The sequence below is a fragment of the Hemiscyllium ocellatum genome, chromosome 24 (genome assembly GCF_020745735.1).
Source record: "Hemiscyllium ocellatum isolate sHemOce1 chromosome 24, sHemOce1.pat.X.cur, whole genome shotgun sequence".
NCBI classification, from domain to species: domain Eukaryota; kingdom Metazoa; phylum Chordata; class Chondrichthyes; order Orectolobiformes; family Hemiscylliidae; genus Hemiscyllium; species Hemiscyllium ocellatum.
The window spans coordinates 853,071-873,992 of NC_083424.1; the positions used below are offsets into that span (position 1 = coordinate 853,071).

Below are 20,922 nucleotides of genomic sequence, written 5' to 3' on the forward strand. Positions count from 1 at the left end.
TGATACCTAGAATGAGTGAGTGGTTTTACAAGGAAAAGCAGAATAGACTAGGCTGATCTCCACTTGATTTTATATGAATGAGGGATAACTTGATTGCAATATCGGAGGTCCTGAACATGGATCTACCTACAACACATGGTTCTGCAGTGGGCCATGAACACAGCTCACCACTACCTTCTCAAGAGCAACTAATGCAATAAATGCTGGCCCCAGTAAATGGCACTCACATCCCATGAACACATCTTTAAAAATTAATCTCCATCTATCTGCCCACTCCATCAACAGTCAATATCCTTTTGAATTTCTACACTGTCCTCTTATAGTTTATAATGCTTCCAAATTTCATATCACAGAATAATACAGCAAAGAGGCCATTTAGCCCATCAAGTCTGTACATGTAAAGCTACACCAAATACTTAAGGTACTTCCGTTTCCCCGGCCCCCAACGTCTCATCTTCACCATGGGTATCCAATCCCTCTACACCTCCAACCACCATGACCAGGGCCTCCAAGCCCTCCGTTTTTTCCTCTCCAGACGCCCCCAACAGTACCCTTCCACCAACACTCTCATTCGTTTGGCCGAACTGGTCCTCACCCTTAACAATTTCTCCTTTGAATCTTCCCACTTCCTCAAGACCAAAGGGGTAGCCATGGGCACACGTATGGGCCCCAGCTATCCATGTCTCTTTGTTGGCTACGTAGAACAGTCCATCTTCCGTAGTTACACCGGCACCACTCCCCACCTCTTCCTCCGCTACATTGATGACTAAATTGGCGCCACCTCGTGCTCCCGCGAGGAGGTTAAGCAATTCATTAACTTCACCAACACATTCCACTCTGACCTTAAATTTACGTGGACCATCTCTGACACCTCCCTCCCCTTCCTGGACCTCTCCATCTCCATTAATGACGACCGACTTGACACTGACATTTTTTACAAACCCACCGACTCCCACAGCTACCTGGATAACACCTCTTCCCACCCTATCTCTTGCAAAAATGCCATCCCGTATTCCCAAGTCCTCCGCCTCCGCCGTATCTGCTCCCAGGAGGACCAGTTCCACCACAGAACACACCAGATGGCCTCTTTCTTTAGAGATCGCAATTTTCCTTCCCACGTGGTTAAAGATGCCCTCCAACGCATCTCGTCCACATCCCGCACCTCCACCCTCAGACCCCACCCCTCCAACCGTAACAAGGACAGAACGGTCCTGGTGCACACCTTCCACCCTACAAACCTTCGCATAAACCAAATCATCCACCGACATTTCCGCCATCTCCAAAAAGACCCCACCACCAGGGATATATTTCCCTCCCCACCCCTTTCCGCCTTCCGCAAAGACCGTTCCCTCTGTGACTACCTGGTCAGGTCCACGCCCCCCTACAACCAACCCTCCCATCCTGGCACCTTCCCCTGCCACCGCAGGAACTGTAAAACCTGTGCCCACACCTCCTCCCTCACCTCTATCCAAGGCCCTAAAGGAGCCTTCCACATCCATCAAAGTTTTACCTGCACATCCACTAATATCATTTATTGTATCCGTTGCTCCTGATGCAGTCTCCTCTACATTGGGGAGACTGGGTGCCTCCTAGCAGAGTGCTTCAGGAAACATCTCCGAGACACCCGCACCAATCAACCACACCGCCCCGTGGCCCAACATTTCAACTCCCCCTCCCACTCTGCCAAGGACATGGAGGTCCTGGGCCTCCTTCACCGCCGCTCCCTCACCACCAGACGGCTGGAGGAAGAACGCCTCATCTTCCGCCTCAGAACACTTCAACCCCAGGGCATCAATGTGGACTTCAAGAGTTTCCTCATTTCCCCTTCCCCCACCTCATCCTAGTTTCAAACTTCCAGTTCAGCACTGTCCCCATGACTTGTCCGGACTTGTCCGACCTGCCTAGCTCCTTTTCCACCTATCCACTCCACCCTCTCCTCCCTGACCTATCACCTTCATCACCTTCATCCCCTCCATCACCTTCATCCCCTCCCCCATTCACCCATTGTACTCTATGCTACTTTCTCCCCACCCCCACCCTCCTGTAGTTTATCTCTCCACGCTTCAGTCTCTCTGCCTTTATTCCTGATGAAAGGCTTTTGCCCGAAACTTCAATTTCGCTGCTCGTTGGATGCTGCCTGAACTGCTGTGCTCTTCCAGCACTACTAATCCAGAATACACCAAATACTTAGTCAAGTTTTATCTTCTAGCACCATTTACACAGCCTGAATGTTGTGACATTTCTAGTGCTCATCCAAATACTTCTTAAAGGTTATTAGGTTACTTGCCTCAACTACTCTCCCAGGCAGAGCATTCCAGACACCCAAGATCCTCTGTTTCTCTGAGCTTTTAGTATGCTGCCATTTGCTGAGTACTCCCCTGAATTGTAACTCCTTCCAAAATGCAACACCTCACACTTATCAGCGTTAAGCACAAACATGGAAATTGTTCCTTGCATACAAAAGTCTAGATAACATGTATCAAAAATGCAACAGACCCGCCACCAACTCCTGGAGAACTCAGCTCCAAACCTTCCTTAAAACTCACATCATTGATTACCTTTTGGTCACCACCACACCCCTCCCCAATTTCTGATCTAGCATCTCTTTTTGTCTGTGAAGCATTATTGATACTTTTCTGTAATGATTCTGTAGTCAGGAAAGTTTTTGCTGTAGATGGCAGTATATGGAAATTATGATGTTTTTTGCATAGTTTGATTAAATATTGGCCTAACAGGGGCCTAACAGGGAAGGCAGATGAACACAGGGCATGGTTAGGAACATGGGACTGGGATATCATAGCAATTACGGAAACATGGCTCAGGGATGGACAGGACTGGCAGCTTAATGTTCCAGGATACAAATGCTACAGGAAGGACAGAAAGGGAGGCAAGAGAGGAGGGGGAGTGGCATTTTTGATTAGGGATAGCATTACAGCTGTGCTGAGGGAGTATATTCCTGAAAATACATCCAGGGAAATTATTTGGGTGGAACTGAGAAATAAGAAAGGGATGATCACCTTACTGGGATTGTATTATAGACCCCCTAATAGTCAGAGGGAAATTGTGAAATAGATTTGTAAGGAGACCTCAGTTATCTATAAGAATAATAGGGTAGTTATGGTACAGGATTTTTACTTTCCAAAGTAAAAATGGGACTGCCATAGTGTTGAGGGTTTAGATGGAGAGGTATTTGTTAAGTGTGTACCAGACAATTTTCTGATTCAGTATGTGGATGTACCCACTAGAGAAGGTGCAAAACTTGACCTACTCTTGGGAAATAAGGCAGGGCAGATGACTGAGGTGTCAGTGGGGGAGCACTTTGGGGCCAGCGACCATAATTCTATTGGTTTGAAATAATGATGGAAAAGGATAGACCAGATCTAAAAGTTAAGTTCTAAATTGGAGAAAAGCCAATTTTGACGGTGTTAGGCAAGAATTTTCAAAAACTGACTGGAGGCAGACGTTCGCAGGTAAAGGGACAGCTGGAAAATGGGAAGCCTTCAGGAATTAGATAACGAGAGACCAGAGAAAGTATATTTTTGTTTGGGTGAAAGGAAAGGCTGGTAGGTATAGGGAATTCTGGATGACTTAAGAAATTGAGGTTTTGGTTAAGAAAAAGAAGAAAGCATATGTCAGGTATAGACAGGATAGATCGAGTGAATCCTTAGAAGAGTATAAAGGCAGTAGGAATACACTTAAGAGAGAAGTCAGGAGAGCAAAAAGGGGACATGAGGTAGCTTTGGCAAATAGTGTTAAGGAGAATCCAAAAGGTTTATACAAATACATTAAGGACAAAAGGGTAACTAGGGAGAGAATAGGGCCCCTCAAAGATCAGCAAGGTGGCCTTTGTGTGGAGCTGCAGGAGATGGGGAGATACTAAATGAGTACTTTGCATCAGTGTTTACTGTGGAAAGGGACGTGGAAGAATGTAGGAAATAGATGGTGACATCTTGAAAAATACCCAGATTACCCATATTACCCAGATTACAGAGGAGGAAGTGCTGAGTGTCTTGAAATGCATAAAAGTGGATAAATCCCCAGGACCTGATCAGGTGTACCCGAGAACTCTGTGGGAAGCTAGAGAAGTGATTGCTGGGCCTCTTACTGAGATATTTGTATCATCGATAGTCACAGGTGAGGTGCCGGAAGACTGGAGGTTGGCTAACGTGGTGCCACTGTTTAAGAAAAGTGGTAAGGACAAGCCTATAAACCAATGTTCCTGACGTCGGTGATGGGCACGTGGTCGGAGGGAATCCTGAGGGACAGGATGTACATGTATTTGGAAAGGCAAGGACTGATTAGGGATAGTCAACATGGTTTTATGCGTAGGAAATCATGTCTCACAAACTTGATTGAGTTTTTTGAAGAAATAACAAAGAGGATTAATGAGGGCAGAATGGTGGACGTGATCTATACGGACTTCAGTAAGGCACTCAAAAAGGTTCCTCAAGGGAAGCAAGGTAAGATCACATGGAATACAGGGAGAACTATCCATTTGGATACAGAACTGGCTCAAAGGTAGAAGACAGAGAGAGGAGGTGGAGGGTTGTTTTCAGACTGGAGGCCTGTGACCAGTGGAGTGCCACAAGGATTGGTGCTGGGTTCACTACTTTATATAAATGATTTGGATGTGAGCATAAGAGGTATAGTTAGTATGTTTGCAGATGACACTAAAATTGGAGGTGTAGTGGACAGAAAAGAAGGTTATCTCAGATTACAACAGGAACTTGACCAGATGGGCTAATGGGTTGAGAAGTGGCAGATGGAGTTTAATTTAGATAAATGTGAGGTGCTGCATTTTAGGAAAGCAAATCTTAGCCGGACTTATACACTTAATGGTAAGGTCCTAGGGAGTGTTGCTGAACAAAGGGACCTTGAAGTGCAGGTTCGTAGCTCTTTGAAAGTGGAGTCGCAGGTAGATAGGATAGTGAAGAAGGCATGTGGTATGCTTTCCTTTATTGGTCAAAGTATTGAGTACAGGAGTTGGGAGGTCATGTTGCAGCTGTACAGGACATTGGTTAGACCACTATTGGAATATTGTATGTAATTCTGGTCTCCTTCCTATTGGAAAGATGTTGTGAAACTTGAAAGGGTTCAGAAAAGATTTACAAGAATATTGCCAGGGTTGGAGGATTTGAGTTATAGGGAGAGGTTGAATAGGCTGGGGCTGTTTTCCCTGGAGCGTCGGAGGCTGAGGGGTGACCTTATATAGGTTTACAAAATCATGAGGGGTATGAATAGACAAAGCCTTTTCCTTGGGGTCGGGGGAGTCCAGAACTAGAGCGCATAGGTTTAGGGTGAGAGGAGAAAGATATAAAAGAGACCTAAGGGGCAACTTTTTCAAGTAGAGGGTGGTGCATGTATGGAACGAGCTGCCAGAGGAAGTGGTAGAGGCTGGTACAATTGCAAAAGTTAAAAGGCATCTGGATGGGTATATGAATAGGAAGGGTTTGGAGGGATATGGGCCAGGTGTTGGCAGGTGGGACTAGATTGGGTTGGGATACCTGGTCGGCATGGACGAGTTGGACCGAAGGGTCTGTTTCTGTGCTGTACGTCTCTATGACAATTAAACAAATGTTCGTGTTTTGCAAACAAATTTATAGTTTAGAATAAATGTTAGCACAAATCAATTATTACAGAGTGGACGGGCTATATAAGCCCACTGTGACTGCACAAGTTCTCTGAGCATTTTCTCTTAGCGCTAATCTCTTGTCTTTCTCTCATAATCTTGTATGTTGTTTCTATTAAAATAAAAATCCAATACCTTGTTGAATGCCTTAGTTGTACCTGCCTCCACCACACCTCCATGCAATGCATTCCAAATCTGGACCATTTGCTGTGTGAAAATGGTTTTTCTTACCTTGCATGTGCCTCTTTTGCAAAGCACTTTAAAACCTTTACTCATGGTTCTTCACCTTAATGAGTGGGAACAGTTTCTCCCCAACTATTTTGTCCAGATGCCTCGTAATTTGGAAGCTTACAATCAAATTTTTTTGATCAATTTATTTAAAAATAATTAATTGTTTTCTGTATGACCAAATTTCCTCAAACATCTAGTCTGAGTTTTCTTTCTTTCATCAAAAGGTAATCCCCTACCCAAAATAAATTGATCTTTCTCATCCAGTAATCTGGCATATGTATGGATGAAGTCCAGGTAGTTTTTTGGAGTGACATAATTGCTGCGCCTTAGCTTCTGCAAGAACAGCAGGCTGTACTTTTCGACAGACCCATGCACCATAACTACATGGTCTATCACATTCTCAAATTGATCACTAGGAATCATTGGATTCTTTCCTGTAAAGAAAAATAACAAGTAAACAGTCATTTGTATGTATCCAACCTTTATAGTTACTTCACTCTCAACAGCACAACTAGCATTGCAAAGGATAGCAATGTAAAATACTCTTGTATGAATCTGTGGCTTTAAGAATTTGTAATTATTTAGCTAACTTGGCACAAACAAGATGAGATCATTAATGAATATCATATTGACTTGACCAACGTATGATTTATGTATAAGAAACAGTGAGTCAGGGTTTCAATTGCTGGTGGTGCAGGCACAGCTATGGCCATGATTTAACAGCCTCTTTCCCACAGGGTGGGACTGTATCCTGCCACCTGAAAGCTTTTGCAATTTTTAAAAGGCCTGTGGAGGATGGGGGATGTTATAGAAAAACCACTTGCTGCCAATTATCATCTCCTTTAACACATTAATGAAATTTTAAGGGGATGTTTGGAATGGAGTAGGATTTTCAAACCCTGCTCCAGATAATGTTGAGCAATTTGATGCATGACAGTAGGGTAAAATAAAATTTGTTTCTGTTCTGAACTAAGTTGGAGGTGCTGTCTCTTTATGCCAGTTTGTCAGGTGGCTTGGAGGGGTGGAACCTGGGCCTGTTATTAAGTGTTTCTGTTCAGATTTACCATTTGTCTCCCTGGTTCCAAAGGAAGAACCAACATAACAGTTTTTAATCTATGTATTTTGGTGACATTTGAAGAGCCAATTAGGTACACATTTAGTATTGTACCTCAACCTGGTGTCCATGACATGTTCATTTACCCTCCAAGCCCTTTCCTGAACATGCTGTTCTCCATGGAAAGGCACCATCAGCTGCAGAATTGCTATTGTCTGCTTTTGAGGCTGTGCTAGACAGGTAGCTCCTGTCTTCTAGAGATGCTCAGCATTTATAACAAACTACTAAATTCATCTACCACCTGGTCAGTACATTTAAATTTAAAAATAGTGTTCTGAGAGTAACATGAGGTTGGGACCTAGGATTCATCTGGAAATGGTTTTAACTGCTTTAAAAATCCATTCTGGTGTATATTGTTCAATCAATTAGTAAAGTGTTCCATTCTCACCTAGGAATGACTGTGCAACTGCGAGCAGAGCCTGAGGAGGCCAAGGTAAAAACCAGTCGATCCCAGTGTTATTCACCAAACCTGGAACAAAGAAATCTCTTTCAATTAAAAGAACTGCACATTTGATTTATAGAATAATGTAGGTGGCTCAGAAAGGCTGTGGGAACATGTGAATATCAAAGGTCAATCTTGATGATCGTAAACTGAATATTGTGCTGTTAAAATTGAGACATTCAATAAATATGAAATCAAATGGCAATAGGATATCTAGATGCAAACAGAAGTAATCACACAGTCTCTACAGGTATATCAGGAATAAAAGAATGAGTAGAGTAAGATTAGGGCTGAAAATGTGTTGCTAGAAAAGCGCAGCAGGTCAGGCAGCATCCAAGGAACAGGAAATTCGACGTTTCGGGCATAAGCCCTTTCTTCCTGTTCCTTGGATGCTGCCTGACCTGCTGCACTTTTCCAGCAACACATTTTCAGCTCTGATCTCCAGCATCTGCAGACCTCACTTTCTCACTTTTTTTGATTAGGGTCAATCAAAGATAGTAGTGCCAAGTTGTGTGTGGAATCTGAGAACATAGGGGAAGCGCTTAATGAATACTTTTCGTCAGTATTCACATTGGAAAAGGGCAATGTTAATGAGAATACAGATGTGGGATATAGGTAAAGTATTGTTACTTCTGCAATCATAATTACTTATGCAAAGTAAATGAACTCACACCAGTATATAATTGTTTCAGCCAAGAGCTGAGTCAACAAGAATGGAAACAATGTGAAGGAAACACATAATTGTTTTTGTATTAGCTAAAATGTGCATGCAGGAATGAAATGTGCCTGCAAACAATGGTAGATGTTACAGACAAATAGATAAGGTGCTGTGAGGGGAGGGGGTTAAGCTAGATACGCCTGTACAAACAGTAGTTATAAGCATCTGTTTCCCACTTCTGCAAAAACAAGAACAAACCACAATCAAGGAGTCATGAGGTCATATGGTCATAACAAATAAGGGAAACGGTTGGTAGTGAAGGAGGTTACACCTAACAATGGATCACAGAGGGAGGTGGTTAAACAGCCTTGTGAGGCCAGAAATAAGCATTTTGTCACAGACAGGACCGGATAAGGCAAGAGATAAACAAGAGTAATGGGCGCCGGTCTTAGAGAATAGGGAGATATAAACAGGGGAGGAGCAATGGGAGGAGAGAAGGGAAACAAATTACATAAATATTGTGTACTAGTTGAATTCTGTGTGTGTGTGTGTGTGTGTGAGTGAGACTACCTTTGTACCCAGTAGACACCACACCCATCTTGCAAGAGCGAAATAAATGACACTACTGATCCAGATCTTGTCTCGGACTGAAATTATTGAAGTGAGTGAGCTTCGTTTCTCACAACGGAGATACAGGCTACAGGGTTAGATGGGATTGAGGTTGACAAAGGGGAGGTTTTAGCAATTTTGGAAGATATGAAAATAGATAAGACCCTGGGGCCGGATGGGATTTATCCTTGGATTCTCTGGGAAGCCAGGGAGGAGATTGCAGAGCCTTTGGCTTCAATCTTTATGTCATCATTGTCGACAGAAGATTGGAGGATAGCAAATGTTGTTTCCTTGTTAAGAAGGGGAGTTGCACAACCCTGGTAATTCTAGGCCGGTGGGCCTTCCTTCGGTTGTGGGTAAGGTGTTGGAAAGGTTATAAGAGATAGGATTTATAATCATCTGGAGAGGAATAATTTAATTAGGGCTAGTCAACATGGTTTTGTGAAGTGTAGGTCATGCCTAACTAACCTTATTGAGGTCTTCAAGAGTGACAAAACAGGTGGATGAAGGTAAGGTGGTTGATGTGGTGTATATGGACTTCAGTAATGCGTTTGATATGGTTCCACATGGTAGGCTATTGCACAAAATAGAGTTTTAGGAGATTAGTGGTTTGGATCAGAAATTGACTAGCTGAAATTAGGCAGAGGGTGTTGGTTGATGGGAAATGTTCACCTTGGAGCTCAGTTACTAGTGGTGTGCCGCAAGGATCTCTTTTGGGACCACTGCCATTTGTCACTTTTACAAATGATCTGGATGTGGGCATAGAAGGAATGGGTTAGTAAATTTGCAGAGTTGTGGATAGTGCTGAAGGATGTTGTGGGTTACAGAGGGATATAGATAAGATGCAGAGCTGGGCTGAAAAATGGTAAAAGTGTGAGGCAGTTCACTTTGGAAGAAGTAACATGAATGCAGAGTATTGGGCTAATGGTAAAATTCTTGGCAGTATAGATGAACAGAGAGATCTCGGTGTTCAGGTGCATAAATCCCTGAAATTCCTGAAAATTCCACCCGGGTTGATAGGGTTGTTAAAAAGCCAGATGGTATGTTGGTGTTTATTGGTAGGGGGATTGCATTTCGGAGCCACACAGTCATGCTTCAGCTGTACAAGCCACTGGTACGGCCTAACTTAGAGTATGCATCCAGTTCTGGACACCGCATTATAGGATGGACGTGGAAACTTTGGAAAGGGTTCAAAGGAGATTTACTAGGATGTTGCCTGGTATGGGAAGAAGGTCTGACAAGGAAAGGCTGAGGGAACTGAGGCTGTTTTCATTGGAAAGAAGAAGGTTGAGAGGGACTTAATCGAGACATATAAGATAATCAGAGGGTTAGGTAGAGTGAACAGTGAGAGTTTTTTTCCTCAGATGGTGAAGGCTAACATGAGGAACATAGCTTTAAATTGAGGGGTGTTAGATTTAGGACAGATATCAGGGGTAGTTCCTTTACTCGGAGAGTAGTAGGGGTGTGGAACTGCCTGCCTGCAACACTAGTAGCCTCGCTGATGTTAAGGGCATTTAAATGGGCGTTGGACATACATGTGGATAATAATGGAACTGTGTAGGTTAAATGGGCATCAGATTAATTTTGCATGTTGGTGCAATATCGAGGGCCGAACGGCCTGTACTGCGCTGTAACGTTCTATGTTCTAAGCCTAAAGAAACAGTCTGGAAATCAAACAATCAATCAGCCGTTATGCTTTCATACTTTTGAAAAATCATTGTTAGCTGTTTTTCTAAATTTGTTCTTGGAAATTGGGAGTTGGGCACTCATATTTATTTGGTCTTTTTGAAGTTTTGTACTCAAAGATACTTCAAAGGATAGTGAAGATGCTCATTTGGGACTGTGGTCACATTAAGACTCAGTTTGGGTAAGGATAGCAGGTTTGCTTCACTGAAGGAAGATTAATTAACCAGCTGAGTTTTTAATTTTGCAGTCAGATTTCCTTATTTCCAGATTTAATGAAAGAAGTAAATTCGAATTCTCAAAATGCCATGATGTCATGCAAACTGAAGCTTTCTAGATATTCTTAGCCTTCATTCCTTCAATAATATAGCCTCTATGTTACCATGTTCTTTTGTTTTAAAGTTAGTGGATTAGTCAAAGCTCTATAAGATTTTGGGTACAATCTATTGGAGGAGACAGGCCTTTGTCTCCAGCCACGTGTTGCCTTTATTCAGGAAGGCTCACCACATCTTGTGCCACTCCATCCTAGTAGTCAGGCTTTTCCCAGATGATAAAGGGTCCTGGGATGGAAATCGTGCCTGTCAAGAACTGTTGGCCACTCAGAGGCTGGTGATTCATTAGTATCCAGCAGGGAGTCACCCAGGACAGTGGGAGTTAGTGTATGTGCTTTGGGGAAGGGGGAAGTGAACTGTATTTGAGTGGGTGGAGGGGTGCAGTTGTGAATAATAACAGACAGGGGATTACAGGGAAGAGGGTAACCAGAAACTGGTGAATGGGCCTTCATGTTCCTGTTACTGGTTGCGTCAATGAGACACTGAGTGCCCTTGAGTTTGGGAACTCTTCTGGCCATCTCCCTGCATCAGCCCACTGACTGTGCCAGGGTTAGCTCAGTGTGCTCCCTGCTTGGTGACCCTGGCAACCCTTGGGCCTGGGTTAATACTAGCAGCAGCAGAATGAGGATGCTGTCCATTCAGCTTCAATTTAAAGGGCTCATTTGGTTGTGGCTGAGACTGCTGTTGACAGAGTGGGGTCTGCACCCTCCTATCTGATGAATTACCCCATCACACACTCACCTACACTTGCCTCCGCCCTCACACTCTTTCTCTCCTCCGTTCTCTCTCCTCCCACCACATTCTCTCCACACCCACATTTGCCCTGTCCTCACTCCCTCACTAACACTCTCCTCACCCACTCCTCCCTTGCCTACGCTCTTCCCACCCTCAGTCTCCCCACCCTCACTCCTCCCCCACCCTCAGTGTCCTCACCCATACTCCCACAGTGACCACACCAATGCTAATCATATTTTTTGAATGGTGCAACATGCAGTATTGAAATAATTATATAGTTCATCTTGTTACTTCCTCTGAAATAAAGGCTGTTATTTAAAGAATGTCACACCAGCCCTTTTGATTGCAGGTTAATCACCATGTCTAACTTTAGTTGATTTCAATCCCAAAGCTGATCTTGAAATACGTATTACAATACTGTATAAAGTCCTGACCAAACAACCAAACAAGTATCACAGACCTGGAAAGTTTCTGCATCGAGTCCTGAGTGTTTCACCAACGGGTGACATACCCATTACAATGTGCAGGTTATTGGCACTCTTATTAACAAAATATTGCCAGATACTCTCTTTTGCTGGACTAGCACCAGCTTTCATAGCTTCATCTCTTATCTGTCCTAAAATGGGCTCCTTCTCCTCATCTGGAAAAAGTGCTGGGACAATTCCTGAAAAAGAACATTTAAAAGATAAATCCCATTACTTTGTCTTCATGCTATAACCTCTATTACATCTGAGGAAAGTTCAATAAACACACACTCTCCTGCACCAGTGCTACATCACACTGTTAGGACAGGTTAGCTTTCTTCCCTATTACACAAAAGGATGTCAATTCCCAAATGTCAAACAAACATCATAACAGCTATCCACCAAGCCAGTGACACATATTAAAATGCTGCATTGCTCTATTATTGATTGAATAATCAAAGAATTTGGATTGCTTTGGTTTTCCTGATGGTGCAAACCACGAACAGGATCATGAGAGAGGTTAAAGTTACCACCCCCTCTATTTATTTTCCTGTCACTGAAAAACCAATATATTTAGCTGGACTTTCTGTGATAACAATGAAGCATCAATTAGATAAGTCTAACTGGGGCGACTACTCAAATGAAAAGTTAAAGATGTAGAAAATTTATAAAGGGTTATACTGAATTTAAAAACATCAAAACTAGTTGAACAAGGCCATTATTGCTGGAAACAGAGACATGCTGTCAAAGTTTTTCATCTTACAGTCATCAGGACAGATGCAAGAATGCCAAATTGCAAAAGGAACAACAATTTATACTGCATGAGAAAAAGGCTGCTGATTGATTAGAAGTCAACTTTGATTAGTTGAGGCAGGGCCATGGTGAATGCAGCAGTAAATGGATGGCTGCAGGCCTTTGCTTGATTCAGAAAAAAAGCACAATGTCTGATCATGTCCTTTCTGTTTTTGAGACTACATTAATATAAGTAGCATCCAACAAAGAACAAGCCAAACTGATCATTTTAATTTGGTCATTAGTGTAATTCATAGTATATTACAACGTTGTTGAGCAAGTACATTTTATTACACTGGATGGATAATGGATATTATTGTTATTCTTTAATCAAGATGTTGTGACACACATCTGGCGCATGAACCCAGAACTCCTGAATCAAAGGCAGGGATATTATCACTGTAGCACACAGCCCTGATTATATGGGACATTATAGGCAAAATCTTATACAGAGGAATTTCAATTATCTGGCATTTGATTATCTGAATTTTGGAATATCCGAACAAGATCACAAGGTCCCGATGCAAGGTTAAAGTATGTTATCCAGCATCTGATTATCCAGTATCCAATTAACTGAACAAGAACAAAATAATCCCCACCCGTGGCCTTTGGATAATCGAATAACCTCTGTAATGTTGTAAACAATGTGGTTCTGGTGAAAAATTTGGCAAACTCCCACTAAACAGAAATAGGTCTGCTTGTCGAGGTGAGTTTCTCCCTGGGCAGTGACAGGTTACAGCCTGTTCTCCTCTAACGTGATAGTTACATTCTTGTGCCACCTTGTGTGATAGAAAGTCACGCAATATAAATAAAAATGCCTCTGGGAAGAACAGGGGTTGGAGCGAATGTCCAAAAATATCAGTAAAAATTGAAACAAAAATAGTAGTTAGCCTAACTCAAACAATAGCACAATCTAAATAAATGTTAAAATCATATATTTTAATGAAATAATACATTAAATTTAACACTTTAAGGGTTTCTGAGTTTACTGAGTTACAGCACTGTATTAAGACTGAGGCTGAGAGTCATCATCAGCATCATCATTACTTTCGGGTGCAGTTCTGGGTGCAGGCTTATGACAAAAGAAGTGGATGCCTGTGGTTCATTGTCCTCAGACTGTTTCTTGAGGGTTGGGTTTTTCTGCATTGCTATCTTTCTTCTTTCATGAAGAAGCTGTTTCTAGCCTGCCAGATAAGAGTTTATGCCACAAACTGCTATCCTGCTTATTTCCACATTGTAGTCATCGTCTTCTAAGAGCTGCAACTGCTTCTCAACTTCCCTCAGATAGAAGACAAACCAGAAGTGGAAAGTTCTCGTAATGCTGCATCCTGGACTTCATCGTATTGATCTCGAACATTGATTTCCCCTGCAGCAACAAGTTGTTGTGGATCAGTCTCTACGTCTTCAAATCCAAGTTGCTTTGCAAGGGCAACATAATATTCTTTGATTGCTGGAAGCTCCTCTAACAATTCAATGCCTTTAAAATCATGAAGAAAATCTGGGAAAGCTTCTGCCAAACTGCATGCAAGCAGTCCATACTGACATCATCCCATGCCTCCATAATGATGTCAGTATCATTCTTTAAGCTCCTCCAAAATTGAAGAATACTGTCCTCATTAACCCCCTCAGTCACTGCAATCAGCTTCTTGATGTGTGCCTTAAATAATAAGCTTTAAAAGCTGCTATTGCACTCTGGTTCATGGGTTGAATGAGAGAAGTTGTGTTCAGTGGTAGAAATAGCACTTTGATGTTTTCAGAAAGCTCACCAACGGTGGGAGGATTTTTTGGTGCATTGTTCAAAATGAGGCGAATCTTGAAATCCAAATCTTTTCTCCTCCAATAATTTCTAAGAACATCCTCAAAAACATCAGCAATAAGGTCAGAAAAAAATTGCCCCGTCATCCAACCTCTTTTGCTTGACCTGAAGTAGACACCTAGAGTGGACTTAAGGCAACTAGGGGTGGAATCAGTAATAACCAACAGGAGTTCGCATTTTTAAAAAAAATCATTCCCCAATTCACCAACTGTATTACAGCCAAATCATGTTGATTTGGAAACTTGGGTTATAGGAGAATGACCTGTATTTATTTAGGGGATTGTTGCTTGTTAATGACCTTATTAATTGTACATCTCACCTCATTATTATGCAGTTTCCCATCCTATCACCTGCCAAGAGCTGACTAGACACCGAGAATTCTCGATATGGAAGTCAGAGCAGGTATGTGGTGACTTCAGCTCAGTGCTGGTTATTAGGAGTGTCTATATTACTCAGCACCAAACAGTGTCTCAGGGCGTGATCCACAGGTAGCAGCCACAAACACCTAGCCAATCCCTCAGGATCCTCGTATCATATCTCTCATTCAATTGCAACATGTTTAGGAAGCATAGCCCTGCATTACAAGGTACATCAGCATCTAGCATTAGCCACTTTGCTCACAATCACAGGCACCCAGCTTACAGGCTGCACCTCAGGGCTGTTCGCTTATTCTCTTAGTGTTTCCTATTTAGTGCTTAGCTGCATTTTCAAAGCAGCCTTGCCTTGTCAATTAATGCAGTCACAGTACCAGGCAGCTTGCATTGCTGGTCAGCAATCCTCAACTTGGGAGGCACACATCTCTCTACATCATGCTCACATCCACATCAGGTGCCAACAACATACATTGCAAAGATACTACCTGTGCAGCAAGCAAGCAACTGTGACTCAGAGTAATTTGTTGAATTCTCCTAACTCTGTTTCTCTCAAATCCCTCACTTGTCAACACAAATACATTAAATTTTGAGACCATGTCACTGGATCACTCACTAAATGAGTCAGTGAGAATGAAAAAAAAGAGTCCCAGAGTTCCTGGAAACCAAACGTGGACCGATTCCTGGGATGGCAAGGCTGACATTTGAAGAGACACCGGGTCAGTTAGGACTATATTCACTGGAAATTAGAAGAGTGAGGGGGCGGGGGTGTCTCATAGAAACCTATAAAATTCTAACAGGACTAGATAGGGCAAATGTAGCAGGATGTTCCCGATAAACAAGGAATCCAGAAACAGGGATTATGGTCTATAGGTATGGGGTAGATCACTTAGGACAGAGACAAGGAGCAATACCTTCACCCAGAGAGTGGTGAAGCTGTGGAATTCTCTGCAAGAGAAAGCAGCTGAGGGCAAAACAATGAATGTTTTCAAGAAGGAACTTTATATAGAGGGAAACTGCAGGGCATGGGCACATTTGAAATGATTAGATTCCCTACAGTGTGGAAACAGGCCCTTTGGCTCAACCAGTCCACACCAACAAGTAGCCCACCCAGACCCATTTCCCTCTGAATGATGCACCTAACGCTATGGGCAATTTAGCATGGCCAATTCACCTGACCTGCACATCTTTGGACTGTGGGAGGAAACAAAGAGAATGTGCAAACTCTACACAGACAGTCACCCAAGGCTGGAATTGAACCTAGGATCCTGGTGCTGTGAGGCAGCAGTGCTAACCACTGAGCCACCATGCCACCCATTTAAGGAACAGTGCCTATTTAATGGAGCTTATTTAAGGAACAGCTCCTGCGGGTCCTTGATAAGTATGTACCTGTAAGGCAGGGAGGAAGTGGTTGAACGCAGGAGTTGTGGTTTACTAAGGAAGTTGAATCTCTTGTCAAGAGGAAGAAGAAGGCTAATGTTAGGATGAGATGTGAAGGCTCAGTTAAGTTGCTTGAGAGTTGCATGTTAGGCAGGAAAGACCTAAAGAAAGAGTTAAGAAGAGCCGGGAGAGGACATGAGAAATCGTTGGTGGATAGGATCAAGGAAATCCCTAAGGCTTTCTATAGGTATAACAGGAAGAATACAATGACTAGACTACAATTAGGGCCAATCAAGCATTGTAATGGGAAGTTGTGCGTGAAGTCAGAAAAAATAAGGGAAGCGCTAAATGAATATTTTTCCTCAGTATTCACACCAAAAAAAATGTTGTCAAGGAGAATACAGAAATACAGGCTACTAGACGAAATAGGATTGAGGTTCACAAGGATGAGGTGTTAGCAATTCTGGAGAGTATAAAAATTGATAAGTCCCCTGGGCCAGATGTGATTTATCCTAGGATTCTTTGGGAAGCCAGGAAGGACATTGCTGAGCCTTTAGCTTTGATCTTTATGTAATCACTGTCTACAGGAATAGTGCCAGAAGACTGGAGGAAAGCAAATGTTGTCCCCTTGTTCAAGAAGAGGAGTAGAAACAACTCTGGTAATTATAGACCAGTGAGCCTTATTTCAGTTGTGGGAAAAGTGTTGGAAATGGTTATAAGAGATAGGATTTATAATCATTTTGATAGGAATAACTTGATTAGAGATAGTCAACATGGTTTTGTGAAGGGTAGGACATGCCTCACAAACCTTATTGAGTTCTTTGAGAAGGTGACCAAACAGGTGGATGAGGGTAAAGCAGATGCTGTGGTGTATATGGATTTCAGTGAGGTGTTTGATAAGGTTCCCCATGGTAGGTTATTACACAAAATATGGAAACATGAGATTGAGGGTGATTTAGTGGTTTGGATCAGAAATTAGCTAGCTGAAAGAAGACAGTGGTTGATGGGAAATGTTCATCTTGGAATTCAGTTACTAGTGTTATACCGCAAGGATCTGTTTTGGGTCCACTGCTGTTTGTCATTTTTATAAACAACCTGGATGTGGGCATAGAAGGATGGGTTTGTAAATTTGCGGATGACACTAAAGTCAATAGAGTTGTGGGTAGTGCTGAAGGATGCTGTAGGTTACAGAGGGACATAGATAAACTACAGAGCCCATGAAGAGCTTTTGCCTGAAGCGTCGATTTTCCTGCTCCTCGGATGTTGCCTGACCTGCTGTGCTTTTCCAACACCACTCTGATCTAAACTCTGGTTTCCAGCATCTGCAGTCCTCACTTTTGCCAAGCTGCAGAGCTGGACTGAGGGTTGGAAAATAGAGTTTAATGCAGAAAAGTGTGAGGTGATTCACTTTGGAAGGAGCAAAAGGAATGCAGAGTAGTGGGCTTATGGTAAGATTCTTGGTAGTGTAGATGAGCAGAGAGATCTCGGTATCCATGTACATAAATGCCTGAAATTTGCCATGCAGGTTGATAAAGTTATTAAGAAGGCGTGTTAGCTTTTATTGGTAGAGGGATTGAATTTTGGAACCATGAGGTCATGCTGCAGATGTGCAAAACTCTGATGCAGCTGTACTTGGAGTACTGTGTACAGTTCTGGTCACTGCATTATAGGAAGGATGCAGAAGCTTTGGAAAGGGTTCAGAGAAGATTTACTAGGAAGTTGCCTGGCATGTGAGGAAAGGCTGAGGGCCTTGAGGCTGTTTTCGTTAGAGAGAAGGTTGAGAGTTGACTTAATTGAGACATATAAGATAATCAGAGGGTTAGATAGGTTGGACAGGGAGAGCCTTTTTCCTCGGACAGTGATGGCTAGCACGAGGGAACATAGCTTTAAATTGAGGGGTGATAGATATGGGACAGATGTCAGAGGTAGTTCATTTACTAAGAGAGTAATAGCGGTGTGAAACGCACTGATTGAAACAGTAGTAAACTCGCCAACTTTAAGGACATTTAAATGGTCATTGGATAGTCATATGGACAAAAATGGAATTGGGTAGGTTAGATGGGCTTCATTTTGGTTTCACAGGTCGATGCAACATCGAGGGTCAAAGGTCCTGTACTGCACTGTAATGTTCTATATTCTATCAATCTTAGAGCTAAAGGGATCAAAGGGCACGGGGGGAAAGAGGAATGTGACTGAGTTGAATAATCAGTCATGATCATATTGAATGGGGGAACCAGGTTTGAAGGGCCGAATGGCCTATACCTGTTCCAATTTTCTGTGCTCCAATGTCCTCCAGAAAATCTCAAGAGGAGTCCACACAATTTTTTGATCTCTGGCTAAGCATCATTTGAACAAAAACACATTTCTTGTGAAAGATGATAAAAATGTCAATGTGGTCTTGACCTAGAGCAAAATTCCATAAGACCATAACAGCAGAAATTAAGCCATTCAGCCCATCAAATCTGCTCCACTATTCAATCATGATTGATAAATTTCTCAACCCTATTCTCCTGCCTTCTCCCCATAACTCTTGATCCCCTTGATCCTCAAATGTTAAGTTTTTCATTCCTGGTACCATTCTTGTGAACCTCCTCTGACCACACTTCAAGACCTTCCTGAGATATAGGGACCAAATCTGTGCACAATACTCCAAATGAAGACTGACCAGAGCTTTATAGAGCTTCAGAAATATATCCCTGCTTTTATATTCAAGTTATCTCAAAATAAACGCCATCATTGCATTTGCCTTCCTAACTACTGACTCAACCTGCGAATTTTCTTGAGAGCATCCTGGATTAGAATTCCCAAGTCTCTTTTCACTTCAGACGTCTGCATTTTCTCTCCATTTAGAAAATGGGGGAATAGAGTCCTACCTCTGTTCTTTCCCACATACTCCATCTGCCATTTCTTTGCCCATTCTCCTAACCTGTCCAAATCCTTCAGCAGCCTCCCTGCCTCCTCAATGCTACCTGTCTCTCAAGCAGTCTTTGTATCATCTGCAAACCTAGCCAGACTGCCCTCAGTTCCTTCATCTAGATTATTAATGTATACAGTTAAAAGTTGTGGTCCCAATATTGAGCCTTGCAGAACACCATTTGTCACCAGCTGCCATCCTGAGAAGGACCCTTTTGTCCCCACTCTCTGTTTCTGCCAGACAGTCAAGCTTCTATCCATGCTAGCACCTTGCCTCTGACATCATGGACTCTTATCTTACTAATTGGCACCCTGTGCAGCACTTTGTCAAAGGCCTTCTTGAAGTCCAGATAGATAGCATCCATTGGTTCTCCTTGGTCTAGCCTGCTTGTTACTTCAATAATTCATGGCAACACCATGTATTTGGGTAAACATGATTTCATTGAAGCTACACTGCATGAGTTGGAGAATGTATTAAATATTTCAAGCAATTTAGAAAATGATTTCAATAATTACCAATGCTGCTATTTCTTGAGCTATGACAAACTTGAACTCTATTTAAGATCTGATTTGCAACTATAAATGTTTCTAACTGATATACAAAATAAACACAAAATAAAAATGAAAAGATTAGTGAAGTTATTAAATTTCCTCTACCTGTGTTATTGACAACATAAGGTAAAGGTAAAATCACTATTGTCCCAGAGGACCATGAGCCTGCTCTCTCATTAGAGAGAGATGACTGGGGGTGCTTTAACCTAACGGTCACCATGCCTCTTGCAAAGGAAGTGGTTGAGAAGGCAGAATCTACATGGTCATTTCAGCCTGTGCAGGATTTGAAATAACACTGTTGGTAGTGCTCTGCATTACAAACCAGCCATCCAGGCAACTGAGCTAACTGACCCACCTTAATATAAGACCAGCTATTTGAATCCACTCAATGGGATTTCAGCCATTTGGGTGTGTTAGTCAGTGTGTTCTTGATATACCTGACGTTAACATGTTATTTATCAGCTCCAAGAATCCTTCCTCCGCCACGTGTGCATCCGTAAAGAGAAAGACTGTTGGCTTGTTCTCAATTCCTAGTTTCAGATACAGGGCTTTCAAATCATCCCGTAAGTTAGTTTCTCCATAACCACGGCTCAGCACAATTTCAAAAATCTGTTATGAACAAAACAGAAATATTGCAGTTTTCATTAGTTCTGCATCCTCTGTGGAAATGCTCAGTCTTCCCTCAACCTTTATGCAATAACACTTCATGCAGGTTCCAGTCTAATAACATTGAGTACAATGTGAGCTCCATGTTATGCAGGGATTACAGCAGCTTACCTCACAATTAGCTGTGAACGTTGCCAGTTTAGTAAGAGACTGCTTGCCTGATCCACCAACACCTACAAGCAGGGCATGGCCACGGTCCATCCTGATAATGCGATGAATACGGGTCAAGTGTTCCAGAGCATCATCAAATAGCACCAGTTTCAAAACAGCCTTGAATTCGTTGTACTCTTCCAAAATTTCCTATTAAAGAATAAATCAAATTTAATTGTTAACTTTGTTAAATATTAGGGTCCTTTAAAAACTGAATTTTCATAGTATTTACTGTGTAGCCTGAGATTTCATTTAAAAACTATTACAACAGTACATAACTTTCCAAAATTCTAGCACATGAAAATAAAGAGGAAAATTACGAAAAACACAAAAGTCATGATGCCAGTGAACTAGCATCAACAACTCATTTGGTGAAAAATGCACC

At 42.3% G+C, this 20,922-nt stretch overlaps 1 protein-coding gene across 1 annotated transcript in view; it reads right to left on the bottom strand.

Moving 5' to 3' along the window:
- dnah10 (dynein axonemal heavy chain 10) overlaps window positions 1-20,922 on the bottom strand; it is a 330,367-nt gene that overhangs the window by 93,652 nt on the left and 215,793 nt on the right. The window contains exons 51-55 of the mRNA XM_060844124.1: window positions 20,499-20,687; window positions 20,159-20,330; window positions 11,894-12,097; window positions 7,363-7,443; window positions 6,097-6,294 (exon numbers count right to left, since the gene is read on the bottom strand). Of these exons, the coding sequence (XP_060700107.1) occupies window positions 6,097-6,294; window positions 7,363-7,443; window positions 11,894-12,097; window positions 20,159-20,330; window positions 20,499-20,687 (844 nt within the window). The remainder of the gene's footprint in view (window positions 1-6,096; window positions 6,295-7,362; window positions 7,444-11,893; window positions 12,098-20,158; window positions 20,331-20,498; window positions 20,688-20,922) is intronic.